Source organism: Bacillus rossius, chromosome 1 (genome assembly GCF_032445375.1).
Source record: "Bacillus rossius redtenbacheri isolate Brsri chromosome 1, Brsri_v3, whole genome shotgun sequence".
In the NCBI taxonomy this organism is placed as follows: Eukaryota; Metazoa; Arthropoda; class Insecta; order Phasmatodea; family Bacillidae; genus Bacillus; species Bacillus rossius.
The window spans coordinates 196,624,564-196,645,704 of NC_086330.1; the positions used below are offsets into that span (position 1 = coordinate 196,624,564).

The following is a 21,141-nucleotide window of genomic DNA, read 5'->3' on the forward strand; positions in this document are numbered from 1 at the left end:
TACTAAATATGGTGAGCGGTAAATATTTTATGGATTAACTGAATTATAACATGTTAAATTGTGATACGACGAAAAAAAAAAAACATTAATGTAATGGCTACCAACCGCAACCTTTTTGTGTAGAAGTGCCATAAACATTCTATCGTAAATACGTGTACCAGAATATAGCGGTTTTTAACTATTTGACTTATGAATCAACTCTGAATTATAACATGATTATCGTGGTGCGACGGAAAGAAACACCATAAAAGTAATGGCTACCGACTGCAGTTGTTTTGTTTGCAACAGTAAGACGTCATTAACATCTCGGTCACAGATGATTGAAATCAGTTTCTTGTTAGATTCAAAAATACATCGGAAAATCGCTAAGGAAGTACACGCTACGAATTCTATCATCAATTAAACTTTTTATTGCAATACCACTATCACTCAAAACACAATTTTTTTTCTCCAGTCATGCATAAGATTTTCAACGACAATTTTTTTTTCATTCCTACACCACGGGTTACCGTAAAAGTGTTTTAATTTTGTCGAATTTTTAACGTAATAACAAAGGATCCAGCTACTTGCGACAGCAGGCTGACAGGCGCACACACGTGTGTTGAAGGTCACGCCTGGGCGGGCAAGCCAACCAGCTGACTGGCGTTAAATACGATACCACTTATCTTCCGTTACGCTGTGACAATATTTTCTTCATTTAAAGTATTCGGTGGCAGGCTTAAAAAGATAAATGATGTGACTTATTTATTGTCAAGTGTTATTCTACGCATATATATTATTTGAAGATTATTTCCAACACATTAAATAATTTAGCCTTATATTTATGGGGACTAGTGCTTCAGAATACGCTGTAAATACGGACCTGACATTAAACAAGTGAACGAGATATTTGCAACCGGTGTATTTATCTTGTCACGACTTGACCGGGTGCACAGTGGCAATGTACTTTCGGCATTTATTTATTACGCATTAGACGTAAATTTAGTGAAAACGGGACATTTGTTTATTGTTCATAATGAATGCCTATTTGCAAGAAGAGAACTCTATTATTATTTAGGATGTTACGCATACATTAGTTACTTCTTAGTCTATATTTGATTTGTGAAAATGCCGCCTATTCGCAAGAACACAAGCTTTCAAGAGGATTGGCTAAGAGATGTTGAATTTTCGTCATGGTTGATGCCGTAAAAGTTAAACAAAAATGAAGCTAGGTGTTTGTTTTGTCAGAAAACAATTTCATTAAGGAACATGGGAAGACGTGCCATTACAAGCCACATGCAAGGTGAAAAGCATAAGAAAGCTGCGAGAAGTAGAAAAACTTCCGTTAACTTGGACGGGTTTGTAACTAATTCAGTAAAATCCGAGCAGCCTGAAAAAGGGTTTCATAGCTCACAATCTGCTTCATCTTCCTTGTCGAGTTCTTTACCTGTGTTAACATCGTCTGCAAATCTCACCTGCATATCTGAAAATGATTTAACGAAAAATTTTGATGTTTCTGTGCCATTACATAAGGAGTTACATGGAATTAATGCATTTGTTCTTGGTGAAAATGTAACACGTGCTGAAATAATATGGTGTCTTGAGACTGTTATGTCACACAAGTCCCTACTGTAACGTTTTCCACCCCCGACTCACGTTTATTCGGGCGCCATTGGTTGTTGCACAACTCCCCAACCAAAGGGATTTTCCAGCGGTTCAGTGGTTACCGAAAAATGGCTACACAAGAGTTTGTCGCATCACTTCCACTCAACCAACTCGCAACACGTTGATCCAGTCCTTTTGCAGCACGCTTCCTTACTCCTCCCCTGTGCACCTTACACCCACGTTTTCTCTCAGCGTCCCATCCTCCATCTTGCCCTTCTTCCTCTCTCCCCTCTTCCGCCGGCACTCCGTATCCCTCCGCCATACTTCAAATGAGAGAATTTGAATTCACCACTGTTTAGCAAGCTCACTTATTCTTACGAAGTCTAATTTCAGAAAATGTTTAACCACTATTATTGACGTCCTACAAGTTAGTTCACACGCAAAAGTTTCAAGCTAAAAAATAGGTGGATCAGGGCGCAAGAAAGTAGTTCCTAGCCAATAACAGCCCCCTGGCTGCAGACAATACTGCTATCAGAGTTGAAAGAAATGGCTTAACTGCCATTTTATCAGGGCATGGGGGTAAGCTGCAGTCCACCTCACACTACGCTGTGCAGCAAACGATTTGTCCATTTTTCAGTTAATGTTTCCTGATTCTGAGATAGCTAGGAAAATGCAGCTTCAGCGAACCAAGATTGGTTATGTTATTTTGGAAGGGCTCGCTCCATATTTTCATTCTGAGCTTAAAAAGGAAGTAATGGAATGTTCGGAGTTGGTAGTAGGGTTTGATGAATCTCTGAACAAAGTGGCTCAGCTAGGTCAAATGGATATCATTGTGCGATTTTGGAATAAAAATGAGCAACGTGTTTCAACTAGATATTTTTCTTCAGAATTTCTTAATCATGCTACGTCTGAGAAGTTGTTGGAAGCATTCACACGAGCTTTGTCAGAAATTGACTTTGCCAAGATTTCTCAGGTGTCAATGGATGGCCCAAATGTAAATATAAAGTTATTTCGTGATCTGTCTGTTAGTTTAGCTACTAAAGATCCTGATGCCCCTCTGATTTTGGATATTGGTACTTGTGGATTACACAATGTACATGGTGCTTTCAAATCAGGAATAAAGGCAACTGAATGGGAAATTATTGAATTTTTAAGGGCTTTGTACTCATTATTTAGGGATGTTCCTGCTCGACGTGGAGATTTCATCCATTTTTCTGGTTCCAAACTTTTTCCATTTAAGTTCTGTAGTGTCCGTTGGGTCGAAAATGGAAAAGTGGTGACCAGAGTAATTCAGATACTACCCAAGGTGATTCAGTATGTTGATGCTGTGAAAAAGGATCCAAAATTGACTCCAAAATGTAAGAGTTTCAATACTGTGGCTTCAGCTGTTAAAGATAATCTGATAATTTGTAAGCTTACATTTTTCCAGGCTCTAGCAAGTGAAGTAGAGCCTTTTTTGACAAAATTTCAGTCAGATAATCCAATGGCCCCATTTTTGTATGAATCACTTAAACATATACTGGGAGCTCTGATGTCAAGATTTGTCAAGGCAGAAGTAATGAATGCTGCTAGCTCTGTAACAAGTGTAGACATCTCAGAATCAAAAAATCTTGTTACTGCAAACGAGGTGAATTTGGGATTTGCTACAATGGAAACCTTGCGAAAAATCAAGACAAAAGTAAGAGAAATTGATATCCTGAAGTTCCGTCAAGAATGTAGAACTTGTCTGCAGGTTTTATGTAAAAAACTGTTCGAGAGGTCTCCATTGAAATATGTACTTACGAAGGGTATATCATGCTTGGATCCTGAAATAGCTTTGCAGCCAAATGTTAGAGATAAGAGATTAACATCCATATTGCAGCACTTAGTACAAAAAAGGCATATGACAGGGACGGAAGCTGATGCAGTTCAACGCCAGTTCGTGTATATTACAGGAACTGAAGCTTTTAAAGAAGAAATGAAGAATTTTTCTGGAGAGCAAGATAGATTGGATGAATTATGGGTTAGAGTTCTTTCCAGTTGTAAAAGTGATAAAAAAGAACTTGAAAGGTTTGTGAAAAAAATTCTCATTCTTTCTCATGGAAATGCGAGACTTGAGAGAGGATTTTCAGTAAATAAGGAATGTATAGTAGAAAACCAAAAAGAGGAATCCTTAATAGCACAGAGGCAGATATACGATGCAGTTGTGGCACTTGGTGGTGTCAAAAATGTTACCATAACGAAACCCATGATACATGCTGCACGAAATGCAAGATCCCGTTATCAAGAATACTTAGAAAAAAGAAAAGAACAAGAAAGGGCTCAAGAATGTGCTGAAAAAGAAAAAAAAAGAATTGCAGTAGAAATTAAAGAATTAGAAAAGAAAAGACAAGCACTTATCGAAAATGCAAAGAAAGAAACTGCGCTTCTAGAAGAGAAAATAAAGTCTTTAAAATATTTCAAGTAATATTTCAAAGCAAATGTTTGTAGTGTTGGTGAAAGTTGTTTTGTTTATTTATTTTGTAAAATATGCATAACATCTCATGGGTAGGTTTATAAGTACTTTTATTTATTTATTTATTTATTTATTTATTAATTCAATTTTTGTTCTGTAGATCCCATATCTATCTTCTAATTAGACACTAGTTAAAACATTAATCCGTTCCAGCGTGATTGACTGCAATAATACATTTAGGTGAGTAAATACCTAATCTAATAAATTTTTCATTCTCAGTGAGTTTTGTATGTAGATAAAAAAAACTGGGATGGAAAAATTTATATCTTGTATCGAAGCTGATCCCTGTATCCTGATAGCATGATCCCATGCATATTTATCCTGTAGCACGTGATGCTTGCTGTTTTAATTTAATATGTTGAAAGATCCTGGACATGAACAAATCTAGTGGTATAACAATGTATAATGATCGTAAGATGAATACAAGATATATTTTCCCTTTTGTTCAACTCACGATCATTATTCATTGTTACACCACAAGTTTTGATTATGTTCAGGGTCTTTAGGCGTACTTAATTAAAACAATAAGCATCACGTGCTACGGATTCAATTTTCACACGATCAAGATCGAGAAATGGACATGAATACGCAATACAAAACAATTACCATCTATTAAAGACTTGCAGTATTTAAAAAAATGTGCATATTAATTTTTAAAACTTGAAGTAGCCTAAATGCAAAATCTGAGTCAGGGAAAATTAAGACCAGGTCAGGAAAAACCTGGAAAAGTCAGGGAATTTCATTAGAGAATGTGTGTGGCCACCCTGAAAGAGTGTGAGCTATCAAATATAATTAACTCTGCACTCGACAGAGAGCGCGCGTTGCATCCAATCTGCGAGATATCAATTTTTGACTACGTGTGCGCGCTGTATATGGGAAGCAACACAACCAAACATGACTAGCCTTGGCTACAGTTTTATAAGTGGTACACCGCGGCGACGCAGATGAACAGATAAAGGTTGTAACGTTTAAAAACGTCTTTAAAAGAAAATTTACACATCAGACAGCTCCGTATGTCCGTTAATTAAATAAGTAAAATAGTTAATTTTTGAATAAATATTAGATTTATGCTTTAAAATACACAGTTTTATACGGAAAAGATACCTACACAAAGCGCTCAGAATCTAACATTGGAACCAAAAACATCGTGCGATGTTTACTTGAAAAATTTTTTTACCCAAATTTTGACGCCCTTAAATATGGGTGTGGCGTTATGCAATAAAAGAGGGTAAATAAAAAATATTAAATATGGTGTTGAAACATTAACCCTTTAAATGGTTGTTCATACATGCCAACTTTTACGGTTTGTCCGTAAAATGTACGGATAGGGGCGTTGTTTTACAAAGCCTAGATTTTTTTTTACAGATTTCAAAACGTTTTTCAACAATTAAGAAATTGGTTGAACGGGTAATTTTGAGTTTGGAACGACGAGGTCTCTATGAGACAACAAGCATGGAGGTGGATGCCAAACAAAGAAGCATCTTTGTTCTTGACATCGTCCTCATTTGCTCTTTCCGTTGAATCAAAAATTAATTTACTTGTCCGTTTGGAAAACAAAGCCATTCAGCTATAGTTTCCAAACATGGTGGAACGTAACAAGCGGTAAATAATTGCGTAGAAGTATTCCAAAAAGTTTTAATTGTTCTTTTCTTTTATATTTCCTGTATACCTTACACCAATCTGAAAATGGACGAGTAGTTAAATATATTTTACTAGTTTCGCGGTGTTTTCCATCTATTTATTTTCGTCCATCTGACCATACAGACATTTACACAAGAAATATAAGAACAACAACAAAAATAATTGAGAAGTAACAACAATTTTAATAAATGTGCTCAAAAGCAAAGAGAAACATGTGTTCTACACTCCATTACTGAATGTGATTACATGATCAATAATAATGATAATAATTATCTTGCCTGTGAAGAAAGAGGAAACTATTGATTTGGCAATAGATGAACTCCATAAACAATTTACAAATGTGCAGATTGATGACTTTTCAGCTGTTGTGGACAAAGATGTGTCGATTGATGTAAAATGGGCAGAGTTATCACATGCACAAGGAGTTGAAGGGGTTTGTAAATATAACAGAATGCTTTCCATTTAAAGTATACCACATAGTTATGCGGAATGCGAACTTATCTTTAGCTTGGTATACAAACAAATAAAAGAACAGAATTTAGGTCATCTATGTCAAGAGAAACACTCAGTGAATTTATTTTCTCAAATGCAAGAGGTCTGGACCATGTTATCAAAAAAACTTCACCAGTGTTTTCCTGCAAGCAGCAAAGAAGGCGATTTCATCAACATTACAAACTAAGCAGATCACTACAGATTAATCAGTCCAACATTTTTTTTAAGATAAGACCACCTTCATGTTTGGTTTATTGATCTCAGTGTAAGTTTTTTGTGTAGTTAAGATTTTATAGCTAATTTTTTTTATATATATTATTACAGCAGCGCTAGAAAATATATTTTTGGAGTAGTTTTGCATAAGATTTTGTTCGATCTAATATAAGGTTATGGGAAAGTCGAGAAATCGATATTGGTTGCCGCACATGATTTACGCCAAATTTTATAAATTCTAATAATTTTACTAATGGGAGTTTCAAAAAGTTGTTAGGTATGGTTGTTTCACTAACTAAGTTTTTTAGAATCAACACATATTGTAATTTTATTTTTATAATTACGTGTTAAAAGTACAATATCTTGAGGAATGGTAACATGATTGGTATGAAGAAAAAAAAAGATTTATTAATTGATTGACCTAGTAAACTTCAAAGGTTATAATTTTTTTTTTAATTTACTTTTTTCCTTTTAATATTTATCTTTAATCTTTTTCACAAATATTGAATCTTTCGAATACTAAGGATTTGATGGTATTTGAGATTGATAGATACATCTCAAGTCCTCAAATATCATCCATTAAATCCTTAGTATTTAAAGGAAAGTTTCAAAGAAAAATGTTAAAAGGAAGTAAAGAAGTCTTTATGTATATAATGTATGTAGGAATGTTTGTATGATTTTTTATTATTATTATAAAGTAGGGGAAATCCTTCAAAGACACTGTCTTGATACATGATGGTTGGTAGTGTGGGAATTCCACCCACTAAAACCCTCCTCTCCACTTTCCCCGTAAGTATTGTAGCAGAGACTGGGCCGGAACCGTGTTAGCATTACTTCAACCCAGTCCGTGTTGCGTCAAACGACGTGCGCTCCCATTTCACTGGTCTCAGATATTTTTTCCTTGAGAATGCACCGCACGTAGGCAGCGATTTCATTCCAGTTTTCTTCTCTTTGCAGACCTGCCAACCCTCCCGCTTTAGGCGGGAGACTCTCGATTTTGTACCCTTTCTCCCGCCCTCCCGATTTGTCATTCAAATCTCCCGATTTTTGGTTCTGTTTCTCTTGAAGTTTCTAATGCAATAAATTTTAGAATTAATATGTTTGTACCATTATTCCGTACAATCTTATAGTAACTACGGTTCGTACCATAATGTGTAGTTATTTTAATAACCTAAATGCCCACAATTGTCGGCTAAAATGCTTGGTTAAGCGTACATCTAAGAAAGAAACGTAGTTATTTACGATAATTATGGGAGCTGTTTTGGTACACGTTCGTCATTGGTGTTTATTAGCCAACCAGAAAAAGGTTTCATTTGTTTTCCAAGATAGCGTGTTTTGTCAACATTGTAAACTGTATTTTCGGTGGTGTTGGTTTGAAATAAAGACGGAGTGGATTAATAATGAGTTTATGATACCACTGTTTACATTCGTGCCCAAATTTTCTTCGGTTTGTCAGCCGGCTATGTGTGAATTGTTTGTTCGTCTCCGAACAAATTCGCCTTTGTTCGCGTCTGCTCACAGATGAAGTGTAGAGGTAGCATTATAGTACAGTCTTCAAATTTATTCAACGGTGTATTAATAAAAATATTTTTTTGTGGAAGCAGTTGCGTGATGAGTATTTTGTATGCGTTGTTTAGTTGTAGGCCTACTCCGCAATAGGGATTTAATAGAAATGGTGCTAAGTAAGCCTACAGTGAAGTATCTTGCTGTGTACAAGAAGACATTTAGTGACAAATTTCCGTGTATTTTGCAATCGAGGAAAGGTGAACATGCTGCATTTTGTTCTTTGTGTCGTTGTGATTTTTCCGTTTCGCATGCCAGAAAGGGTGGCTTTGTGAAGCATATAAATACTAAGAAACATGCCGTCAATGCTATGGCATCAAATCAGAAATTAGACGTTTTTCGTGACAAGTCGGAAAGATGATAGTGTGACAAAAGCAGAGTGTTTGTTAAAGTATTTTATTTTAGAACACAATTTGCCCATTGCTTGTGCTAATCATGTTGGTTTACTCTTAAAAAAAATCAAAATTCCCCCCCCCCCCCACACTAAAAAACTTCCCGCTTTTGGACTGGCCAAAGTTGGCAGGTATGTCTTTGTATCATAAGGTTCACTAGGCTCCCAGGATTGAGAGTCTTGCCTAATCTGTCAACAGTTGAGTCAGGAAGAAATCTATCTCACCGTGATTTTGGTCGATACAGGTTTTGATGTTCCGGATCAGGCGAGCTGTCCATCTGCCCTTGTCGCAGGTCTTTCATCTGTCTTCCCATTCTTCCAGCGTTTCCGCCTTCACTTTTTCTCTGGCTTCCTCTTTGTGTTGTTGCCAGTAGCTTTGATGTCATAGAGTTTTGCCCTCTCGAATGCTAATAGGTCGATAGGTGCAACCCCTAACATGGTATGATACAGAAAAAAAAATTGAAAAAAAAAAGACAAAGAAAAAAATTATTCATACAACAGTTACTCAAATCACTGAAATATACATATATTTTTTAGAATACAAGATTCAATTAATGTTATTATTTGAGTATTTAGTTTGCAAAAGAATTTATGGACCAAGTGGATTGTAAAAATTAATGACCCCCCCCCCCCCCCCCCCCTGCTCATAGACCTCTCTTTACAGATTCTGGTACATACTGAAAATTAGTTGTAAATTGAAATTTTGGTATGCTTGTGCATCATGTGTCATTCAGTGAGGCTAGCTAGGTAGAAATTAATTATTAAATCAACAATTTTTATTTTATATATTTTCTTTATTCCAAGCTACATATAGGCACCACAGAATTTCATCATTTGTAGTTGAAATTATTGCATTTTTTAGAACACATGATCTTTTGTTTCAAACAAGAATGTACATCTTGTACACCTTCCCTTATAGCAGACTTAAGGTGTGGATAGTCGCAAAGTATGTTAGCGACTAGATTACCATAACTAGAGAACAACTAGCTAGTGTAGAGGAGTAGTGTCCATTTTTCAGGATGCTTTACAAGGAGGGCAAAGCAGAGTGTCCAGCATCAGGTAAAATGGGAAAAACCTGTATCAATCAGGGCATTTACTTCTGGACAAATCAATGAAATGTATGATTGTGATTGGTCAGAGAATTTAAAATGAAATGGTTAGTGTCTCATCCTGTATTTTTAACACACTAACTGTGCCGTGCATATTGTATTTGGGTCGGTTTGTCAAGTATTTTTGAGCCAAGTTGTATTTTTGACCTGTGGGGCTGAATTCCATCTTTGATGGTGTCTCGGAGTGTGATAGTGTATTGTAAGAAACACTTTGTGCTCTGTTTCCAGGATTTTTGTAACTGTAAACTGTTTTGTTGCACAACATTTAAGAATCTGTAAGTATGTTGCAACTGTGATAGTGTGAAGAAGTGGTACAGAAATTTATTGAGGTTGTTTTCAATTAAAATATCACATTTTTTTGGCAGGGACAAAGTATAAACCACTGGGAAATTCAGGCCATTCTGTTTTACTGGAGACTTCATGTTTATATTTGATTAGAAGGGAACTATGTAGGTATGTATCAGTTGGAAAAAATTTCTTCCCAGGATTCAGGATGCTGCATGCCATTTTAGTAGTCATGGTCTTTTCTTTGGCTCACCGGGTCCTCCATCGCTACAGCATCTCCAGGGCACCGACCAGCCAGGCTCTGTCAAGCTTTCTAGGCAGTGTTAAAAAATGGCAGACATTGTAGTATTGCAGACCTCTGTTCTCCCCAATTTTGCTCAGTATTCTTAGGACATAGTTTTTCAGTAAGGCTGTACATCAGCTGATCATGTTGGTTCAAGGTTACAGTGACCTAGTTTGTATTTGTATTTATTGACAATATGCTTGAAATTAATTTTGATGTAGGCTATAGTTATTTTATTTTATTTATAAATGTATTTTTGTACTGGTTTTCACTTTGTTTTCTAGGGTACTAGGATACATGTATTTTCTAGTATTTATTTACTTTAAAAATAATTTGTATGCTTATATTTTAATTTTGGGTTTAATTTAGAACAGTGAATATTATTTTGGGAAAATAAAAAACAAGAGACATTCATGACAACGGCGTCAGTTTTTCAGACCCTTTATATCGCTAAGACATTCGGTGCTTTCTGTATATATTCTTATGAATGCATAAATGGGAAAGTCTGTGAGACCTCCCCCACAAGAGGCAGTAAAATTATCAGAGTTGTGTGCCAGCTAATCAGAAAGGACTTTTTTTTGTATGTTTTTTTTTTGCAGAAACTTGTCCATGCAAGGTTATGCATTTTATATGTTGTTGTGTGGATGTTGGAGCAGTGTTGCGATTAGTCATGTCACACAGCTGCCGCTTCCCTGCCTGTTGGTACACAGTTGTGTAGCCTCGTCAGTTGTTTTGAGTGCTGTGCCGGTAGGTCGCACCGTTTGGCGGCTCAAAAAAACAAAAGAACAAAGTTTGTAATATTGTAAGGGTGGGCAATTTCATGTCTGGGTGCAGGGCCATGCCACAGTAAGTTTTAACCCTTTATTTTGGGAAAGGGGGGGTATGTTTAATTGGGTATTTTGGGCCCCAGACGTGCAGCGAATGCCCGGTTGGTCCATTCGTCTATCAGGATGAAGTTGCAGTTTTTCATTTCTAGCATACAATAAAGTCACTAGGGACATTATTTCATGATGGCACAAGACCAAAGTTATTTGGGTTTATTTTTCGGGCAAATTGTGTAAAGGACATATATATTTATGGCATAAGAAGAATAAACTACCCCTATTCATTTTAAACTCTCTTATTTAAATTAAACCACTAAAAGTTTGAGTACCTGCAACTTTTGATGGAATATTTTTTCAAGTGCTTTCTGTATGTGCAAGGAACAACTGTCGTCTTACTCAGGCACAATTGTGACTTGTAACATTTGCAATCCTTGCCTGTGGTTCTTTGTTTTTACTTCGGGCAAGATTTTGTAATGAATTATGATTAAACCAAAATAACACCAACATTTTAGTCACTACACCATATGTACAATAAAATTTATTTTTATACACAAGATAAAACGAAAATGCGAGTTAGCTCATGAAATAAATACAAAATTTAACCATAATTTTTTCAAATATAACAATTGTACTAATTAACATAAAAATTTCATTGAATACCAAGTTTTTAGTCTGTAGTTAGTAAAAAAAAAAATTCATGCACCATATGAATTGTGAAAATTGATTATGTTCCCATATTAATTATGCACATTTTCTTGAAATACACAAATGCTGAAAATTTATTTTCATCTGTTTAATTTGGCCTATACATCCATATAACCAGTATCTTTATTTTAAAAATTAATCCGGTATAATCCTGAAAAGGAGACTTTAATTTTTAAATAGCTTTAGGATATATGCAATTATATTATAAGTTGCACCTCCTCTATAAATAAACAGCATACATAAAAATTAAACAAAACAATAAATTTATTTTAAAAAGAAAATTGAAATTGTGCTAAAATAAAGCCATAAAATGTGTTCTCTGGTAATGACAGTAGGATGGGCATAGAGGATGAACGAAGCGGTGTGCGTGTGGCAGGCAGGTTCAGCGGCAGAGCTGAAGCTTCGCAGGCAGCAGTTCGACCCCCAGAAGGAGCCCCTGCTGCGGGAGAACCCCAGAAGGTTTGTGGTGTTCCCCATTCAGTACCACGACATCTGGCAGATGTACAAGAAGGCGGAGGCCTCCTTCTGGACCACCGAGGAAGTCAGCCTGTCCCAGGTAGCGTGCTCTACCTTCGCATCAGGTCCGGTCAGCAGTTCGGGCCCACCGTATTCATTTTACTTATAATTAGGGACAAGATTGTATGGTGAATTGTGATAAAACTGCAAATCATGACACTACAACATAACACCGAATGGCAAGTTACCCTCTTTTTACGCATAATCGTTGCACCTATATTTAAGGGCGTCAAAATTTGGATAAAAAAACCACTCGCGTAAACGTCACATGATATTTTTTGGTCCCGCTATTAGATCCTGAACGCTTTGTTTGGGTATTTTTTCCATATAAAACAATGTATTTTAAAGTACAAATCTAATATTTATTTGGACATTACCACTTATTTAATTAACGGAAATACAAAGTTGTCTGATGTGTAAATTTTCTCTAAAAGACTTTTTTAAACATTATAACCTTTCTCTGTTCGTTTGCGTTGCCGCGGTGTACCACTTACAAAAATCTAGCCAGTGCTAGTTGGCATCATTCGTGTTTGGTTATGTTGCTTTCCGTATACAGTGCGCACACATAGTCGAATTTCGATATCTCGCCAATTGCATGCAACGGGCGCTCTCTGTAAACTGCCGAGTTAACTACATTTGATGGCCCACACACACTCTTGGTGTGTACTATGGTTATGCGTTCGTTCAAGCTCGCATTCGGATCACAGATTTTGTTTTTGTATTTAAAGTTCAAGAAAGGTTTTTGTTGCATGACTTAATTTAAAATCGTTTGGCGTGCTCTTTTATAGTTCACTTTTTAAATAAACATACTTTCCATGAATGGGTTTTGTTTTCATGAATAACTTTATCTAACAGAATTTTTTTTTCTGGCATAAATGTCGCACCCCTATTTTGCAAACTTGATTTTAGAATAAAATGTGTTACGGTTATGCGATAAAACACGGTAATTCACTTAGGGATGGATTAAACACCAAAAAATGCCGGTTTCAAACTTTAAACTTCGGTTCCAGTATTCTGTTTTAGGATTTGGTTTCAACTATCAAAGTATTTTTGTGTAACAGCTAAATTAAAACAGTAAATAATAATTTTACTAATGCTCCTTAAAAACAAGGTGAGCAAATATGTGTAGGCATTGTTTAAACAGTTTAAACAAGTAATACTAAGTTTAACATTTCAGTATTTCACACTAAATTCATTTTAGATTTTTATTCAAAAAAATGAGCATCTTTACTCTCTCTGGATCAAAATGATTCCTTTTGGAGTCTCAGTTAAATCCTGCAGTGCTGAAGAGTCTCTCACTGCATACTATCGCAGGTGGTACACACAAGTAGTGATGGGTCGATTCCGATTCCGGAATCGGTCGGTTCCACCGATTCCAGTATAATCGTGGGATTCAGAGTACAATGGTTTTGGAATCGACCATGACCGATTCCTGCATTGTTTTGACGTGGCCGGGGGTTGTTGTTAAGATGTTAGGCTGTATTTTAATGGGCGCCACCACGTGTAGGGGCACGTGGACCCGGCAAGACTCTTATCCCAGGGCGTGACGTCGCCCGTGTGGAGACGTGACTCGTTTCCCCCCGAAGACTGCCTATGCAATAACCAGACCTACAGCCCGCTCTCAGCGTCGGGCACGCTTTAGTCCCTACTGTGGGCTCTCAGGGCGTCCCACACGCCCCTAGGTACTCGGGTAACACACACGTGGTCAATCACAACACAAGATACGGATCCGGGTTTTTATTGGCCTTGCATACACATCGGCACGATCACTCTTTACATACTCCTAGTCCCGTCGTTTAACAGTCAAAAGCCTTACGGCGAGGTGAGGCCGGCCACCACGTGGCCGTGCTAGATTGTTCGCGGAAGTTTCAAGTCCCGTTACCGGAGTTAACAGATATTAGTCAAACAGTCGGCTCCCGAGGTAGGCCCCGGGGATACACGAAAGCGTTTTAGAGTACTTACTAGTTGACAGAATTACCGGATCAGATGAATACCAAAGTTGAAGTCCCCGGAGTGCGGCATGCTTCCTACCTCGGTGAGCGCTAGAGATCGACTGGGGCAAGCAATGGCCGTCGGGGTGGCTAGACAATGACGCAGCGCGCCAAAACGGATAATACCGTTATTCGGGCCGTATTGCGCCGAGGCTTACTCAAGAAAACCCTAAAAGCTATTCTTTAATCTCTTACATAGAATTATAAAATATAAGAATTACATTAGAAATTTATTATGCAGTTCTAAATAAAAGATGAAGATCGGTTTTGCATTATGGCCTCGGCAAGTCTACGTCTCTGGCGGCCTGCAGGATACGTCATCAAGACACTTAAAATTTACGTTAATTATTGAAATGACAAATATTATAAAAATAACAGGGGTTAAAACGGAAAGCCAATTACAAACATCCAATTACTAATAATTTAAGGGTACGAAGCACTGATTCTACTGCGCCCTCTTCCTGTGGTTCGCGGCGCCCTCACACGCACACACACACATGTCGGTGGGAGATTCAAACGCCAGGGAAGGAGTGGAGTGGCGGGGTGTGATGGCATATCGAGCTGTGCGTAGCCCCGGACGAAGTCAGTTTTTAAGTTTGCAAAATACATCTCCTACGCAACGTAAGAAAATATTAAAATGCATGGAAGTATAATTTTTAAACTACAATCATTTTTTACGTTACTGATTTACGAATTACGGTGATTAACGTATTTATTTACTTGCACCGCCATTTTCCATACAGTACAAATGCAGTATCTACTTTCCCGCTTTAAGCAAACACATTTTTCGGAAATTACGTTGCAGCAGCACTGCATTTAATAGTAAACCTTCAAAAATAATTAGACAAAACCATAAATGTTAAAAGAAAATTATGTAAATAGCAAGTAAAATAATGTAAACGTTAACTATTTTATCACGGCAGCTACATTTGCCATTGTAAACAACCTAATTTTTTTTTTTGTGCTACCTTCCATGGTAAACAATACGTACATGAACCAAATCTTTGGTGACGTGAACGTGAAAATTAAGATGTTTCACATCTCTGCACTTTAAACTTTAAAGAATTAAAATGAAATAATTTTTGAATGAGATTTTACCCAAATTCACAGTGGATTACAGTGGCGGCCATATTAAAATAAGTTTAAAAGCAACATAACCAAAATGCTGTAAATCGGCGTTCTTGTGCGTGTTCAGCGATGCTCGTTTTACATTAGATATATTTTGGAAAGGCAGTTGGCAAATCTGAATTTCCAAACATTGCTGCTGAAACGTTCGTGAATTTTTATTACCAAACATAAACAATCTTTTGAAAGTAGTTGTGTTAGTTTTACAGAATTGTTTCCGATAAATTTCTAAAATGAATCAAATGTTAACACGCGATTATTAGAAGAGTTTAAATATTTTGTGTAAGAAAATCTCACCATAAAATGTGGAAATTTTGAGATGCTAAAACATGCACAGACCTTTCTTACTCAAGAACCGAAAATTTATGTTCTCTTTACGGTTGTGAAGAACTGCAAGACTGGATGGATTTATTCTTTTCACCAAGTGAGATAATTAAGTTCTAGGTAATATATTAAAACATAAGCATCTCCGACATTTTATTTTAGTGTGGTGCATATTTGTTTCTAGTCATTTCCATCATAATGAGATAATAAAATTTTTTCGTCCTGGTCCCTTGAAATATGTATAAACGAGGTTATATTGTCATTTTATTTGGATCATTATTTAGTTGTGCTTGAAAATATAATTTTTAACCTAACCATACAAACCTCTTTTTTTTACAATTAATTAATGTAAGGTATCTAAAGTTGGTTATGTTAAAACATTATTTACAATTTATGTCATAAGACATTTTTGATTATTGGCAGTGTTTGAACACGTGTTTCGTCTTAACTATATGCAAGGTTAAAAGGCCAAATTAGTAGGGGGTATAGGGTGTTACTGGCTCAATGTAAACATTGAAATGTAAACACCACGCCAGTACCAGCCTGGGGGCCGCCATCTTGTTTCATGGAGGCCGCCATCTTGTCACGTGGGGGCCGCCATTGTTGTTGACATTGGCTACCAGGGCGCGCCACCGTCGCCGCCACCGGGGGCCGCCATCTTTTTCCGTCTGCTGGAGACCGCCATCTTAGTTCAGCCTTTAGTTACCGGAGCGCGCCACCTTCGCTCCGAAGGCTGGAATTGTATACAAAAAATATGGGGCGGTGGGTGGATTCGATCCCGGAGACGCACCAACGTCATGGTTACGAGGCGGACGCCTTGACCACTAGACCACGGGACCAGATGAAGTATGGGGAATTAAATAACGTAAATATGCTTAAAAGAAGCTATGCTTAAAAGAAGCTATGTCTTTAAAATTTCGAAAAGCAATACTAGCTATGCTTAAATTTCGAAAAGCAAACCCCCCACCCCAAGTATGCCTAAATCCCCGCCATTATGCTTAACCGCCATATTGTTAAATTATAAAAATGATCCAAAAACAACTACCGCCTTACTAGCTATGCCTAAACCGCTATGCTTAAAATACCTGCCATATTGTATGCTTAAACCGCCATGTTTAAATGTCAAAAAAATATGCTTAAAACCCCCACCACTCCACAACCACCATGTCTTTAAATTCCAAAAAAAAAAAAATGCTTAAAAGAAGCTATGCTTAAAGGCCCCGTCAAACTAGCTATGCCTATAGACCCCACCACTCCACAATCGCTGCCATGTTTAAATTTCGAAAAATAAAATATCGCTATGCCTACAGGGTGGCCACCAAACCGGGAAAACGGGAAAAACCTGGAATATGTCGGGAATTTGAAAGGGCCCGGGTAAAACCGGGAAACTGTCTGGAATTTTATTTCTTTCCTGGGCAAATGCTGCGGTGTAAATGCGCACAACTTATATAAGACGTACATCGCGGCGTCTGATAATCACGCGGCAAATCTGTACAGTGTCATGTTGGAGGCGACTGTAGTGTTCCCAGGCGTGTCATGTTTCTTCTTTCCTCATAGACGCCATTGAATATATATAATGTATAGAAGTCGCGAGCCCAGGTTAAATTTTCTGTCCGGTTTCTTAGAAGAATTGTTGTAGTTCCAAGCTCCGCCGCTGCGATCGCTCTCATCGCTGGGTATCGGCCGTATACGGTATTTGGGAGAACTAGGTTAACCAGCCCAGTCGTGACATCATCCTTCCCCCCCCCCAACCACTCGAAAATCCCAGACCAACGATTCAAATTACCCGGCAGGTCTTATCAGCATCGTTAGGCGACCTTGAAGAGGAGCTTCCCTTACCGTCGCTTTGAGAATGATGAAATCCCAAAAGAAGCTAGCCACGGAAATCACTGAATGATGGGATTCTGTACTCGAGTGAAGTGAAAATTAGCTATTAAAACTTTGTATTGAGCCAATAGTCAGTGTTCCGTTCAAAATATGGTTTTATTTTAAAAGTAAAATACTTATTTAAACTATATTTCGCGTTTGTACAAATTTACTTTTAGATATTGGCAAGGAAAATCAACATACCTTAAACAACAACGTTATCTATTAAGTAGTAAAAGGGGTAGATATTATTTTTAAAAATAAAAAAAAAATGGAACCCACTAAATCAGTATTGGCAAGATATATATAAATTCAATATTAAAATACGCATATTAAAATTTTTTGTATTTAACTTTTTTCGGTAATAAAAATTCAGTATGATTTTGGTTTAATTGGTTTACGTATATTGCTATATTTTCTAAATCACATAGAAAAGGGAAAAGATTACATCAGTGAAAATTCAAAAATTTAGTTTAAGTAATACTAGCCATACCAAAAAATCAATATGCGAGATAAGAAATTTGGTAACTGCTCTACATTTCAAATAAAAATGCATTGGTTTCATGAATACTGAAATGTATGCGTAATAAGGCATATTATGTTATTATCCTAAGCATGACTATAACTAAAAAAATTACAGTGATTTAAAACGATGGCAGTCTTAACATACAATAAGTGCGCGAGTCTTAGTTTATTTTATAATTGGCTTCTTCGTCAGATGGAAAAGAGTTAAGATTTCATCAAGGAAAAATATATTCTCAAAGTCACTAAACCGGGAGATAGAAAATAAGGTAGGTACTTAATTTTAAATAAAAGTTAAAATAGACACGCTAAACCAATTAAAAATAAGTCGTAAAAATATTTTTATTTATTAAATATGTTCTATACTTGACAGTTCTTTGTGTATAATTCTTCAAAAATCTTTGAAATTTAATACATACTTTTCTTAAAATGGTAGAATATCAGCAATACCCGGAAATTACGTGAGCAAAGCCACGGGTTATTAGATACACTTTTATTATAAAATAAAAACAATTATACATTTGTAGTTCACGAATGTGATATTTTGTTTATTGCTTCACAACATTCATTTGCCAGTCTCAAATTTCATCGTACCACTTGTCAGAAATGTCACCAAAAATGATAGATAGATTTTTTTTGACGAATTTCAATTACGAGGAAACCTTTCGCAAGACTTTTTTCTTCGCAGTAGTCACTGGGACACCATTAATTTAAATCCACTAAGATAATAAAATTGTATGTATAATGATTTGTTTTTGTATATTTATATAACTTCCCAACCAATTTTTAATGATTTTCATGTGAGTAAAAATTTGTAAAGCAATTTAATTAACTGTGTCATAATACTTCTGATTAGATGGAAATACAAACTTTTCATCCGTAATATACGATGATAAAAAATATTTATTATTGCCAAATAATATTCACTGTTCAAATGCAATTTTAAATAGATTATTCATACATGTTTCTTGCTAATTAATGGTTTAAAATAATAATTTTTAGTATAAAATAATTTTTCTCTTGTGTTAAAATGGGTTGCTAAAATGAGGAATTAGATTTACACAAAACAGCAATGTAAATAATCTTTTTTGGTAGTTTCTAATTTTGTGCCCTGAATAACATGAATTTGGTTGAATTCATACCAAAGTGAATTTTTTGAACAACTTAAATTGATGTCTTATATAAATATTTATTTTAAATTAAAAATCCACACACTGTTTTTAAAATATAATATTTATCACGCCAGATGGAATAATAAACAAAAAAAATAGCTCTTATATGTTGTCTGTGTTTAAAGAATTGTATTATATTTCATGGAAATAATATTTACCTTTCGGTTATTAAAAGAAAATATATTTGTATTCAAAACACTTGCGCAAACAGCATACGGATAGCACACACGCACAGAGATAGCACAGAGCTTGATGCTACATTCACGCACAACACAACACAATATAATACCGGAAGCAATCAAAAAAGTTTTTTAAATGTAAAACATCCGTTCACAATTTTGGTCACTGAAGTTGGCATACGTGACGTTTGTTTAGATTCGTATGTTGTTATTGTGGTACGGTTTTCGTTAAACCCAGAAATATTTTATATACTTCAAAGTTTACGTACAAAACACAACGAGCATTCAAAAATATATATCACTGTTTATTTCAAATCCGGTTTCTTTAACACATTCAGACACAGACTTCCAAGCATTTAATTTAGCTTCTTCATTTTTGTATCCTGCGGATCCCCTGTCATACAAAATATTTTTACTTTCTATTACAGCTATCAAAAAGCTATCAAATGTGCCTTCCATTTTTATGTTATCGCGTGTTTGAAAACAATAACAAACTACTCAAGTCAAGAGCACCAATATCTTCGTGACAATTGTTCTTTTATAAGCCCACTAGAGTAGTACTTAAACTGTTTGTTGATTGGCTACCACCATGGTCGCGCACAGAAAATAACCTAAAAGTTAAAAGCTAATGAACTTTCTGTGCGCCGATCCTGTGCTATTTTTCTGTGCGCATGCTATTTGCCAATGTGGCAGCTCATATCTAATAGTGTATGTTGAACTTTTATGCGTCTGTGCTGTTTGCGTGCTATTGCGAATGTAGCCCGGGCTTAACTTTTGTATCTAACCTCAAAGCAAGGAATATAAAGAGTGGGAACTCAATGCTATAACAAACACTCTTATTTTCTTTGGAGATCCGGGAAATGTGCGTTATTTATAAGCAACTTAACATAGTAAATCGTTAACTTTTCAGATCTATGTTGGCAAAATTGAATTTTTTTTTGTGGTCATTCGTTACTGGGAATATTCACCATATAACGTTTAAGATTATTTATTTTGAATTACGAAACAACCAAAACATTATGTAAAAATGCTTCATCTTATGTTAAAAAAATTATAAACTGCATAGCCACAAAGTATGACATCATACCATTAGTTTCAGTTACTAATAACAACACGTGCACGCGTTTGAACAGTCATCGCAGCCATAGTTGTTTCATAGCTACCATAATCATTCAACGTTGTCAAGAATTATTCCAAATTATGTTTTGCCATTTTACTCAATGCGCCACTCCGTTAACACAACATTTTATAAATTCTGAACTATGAATGTCAGTATTTTTTTTTACGTTACTTTTTTTACGTTTATCCTCCTCAGTGGGAATGTACACTATACTGTACATTCCAATCTGGTACGCTTTAAGAAATTTCTGTAGTTTTATTATTATTAAAACTTAATTTTTGATGTTGGCATCTTTGAACCACACTTTTTTTTTTCGGTGGCCGTACTCCTCCAATTCAGTTGCGCCCGCCCGTATCTAAGCGCTCGGATTTCAATAAAAGGCACCGCCTCTCGATAGAGTGAGACAGAGAATTACGCGCACGACCTTGAAAAAAGCGACGCTACAGCGCTCTGGCGTGGAAGCTGGTAACTACGAGTACCCTCTTGTGGAAAGAAGAGCTGTCTAGCGGCGGAGCTAACAACTACCACAGTTTTGGATCCGAAAATTGGAATAATAAATCCTATCCCCTCGCGACTTCTATAAGTTATATATATTCAATGTAGACGCAATACGTCACTAAGAGGCGGAGGGGGAGGGGTAATATGAACCGCACTACGGCGTGCAACACGGGGTGTTGTTCTAATTTGTTCTGTTCAGTACAAGTCTTCGAGCGTTTTTAGTCTTACGCTGTGCAGTTTGTTA

General features: G+C 36.2%; 1 protein-coding gene across 2 annotated transcripts in view; it reads left to right on the forward strand.

Moving 5' to 3' along the window:
* The window catches only part of LOC134527211 (ribonucleoside-diphosphate reductase subunit M2 B), a 230,808-nt gene that overhangs the window by 7,467 nt on the left and 202,200 nt on the right, over positions 1 to 21,141 (forward strand). For both annotated transcript variants that reach the window (XM_063359678.1, XM_063359679.1), the window contains exon 3: positions 11,961 to 12,140. In XM_063359678.1, the coding sequence (XP_063215748.1) occupies positions 11,961 to 12,140 (180 nt within the window). The remainder of the gene's footprint in view (positions 1 to 11,960; positions 12,141 to 21,141) is intronic.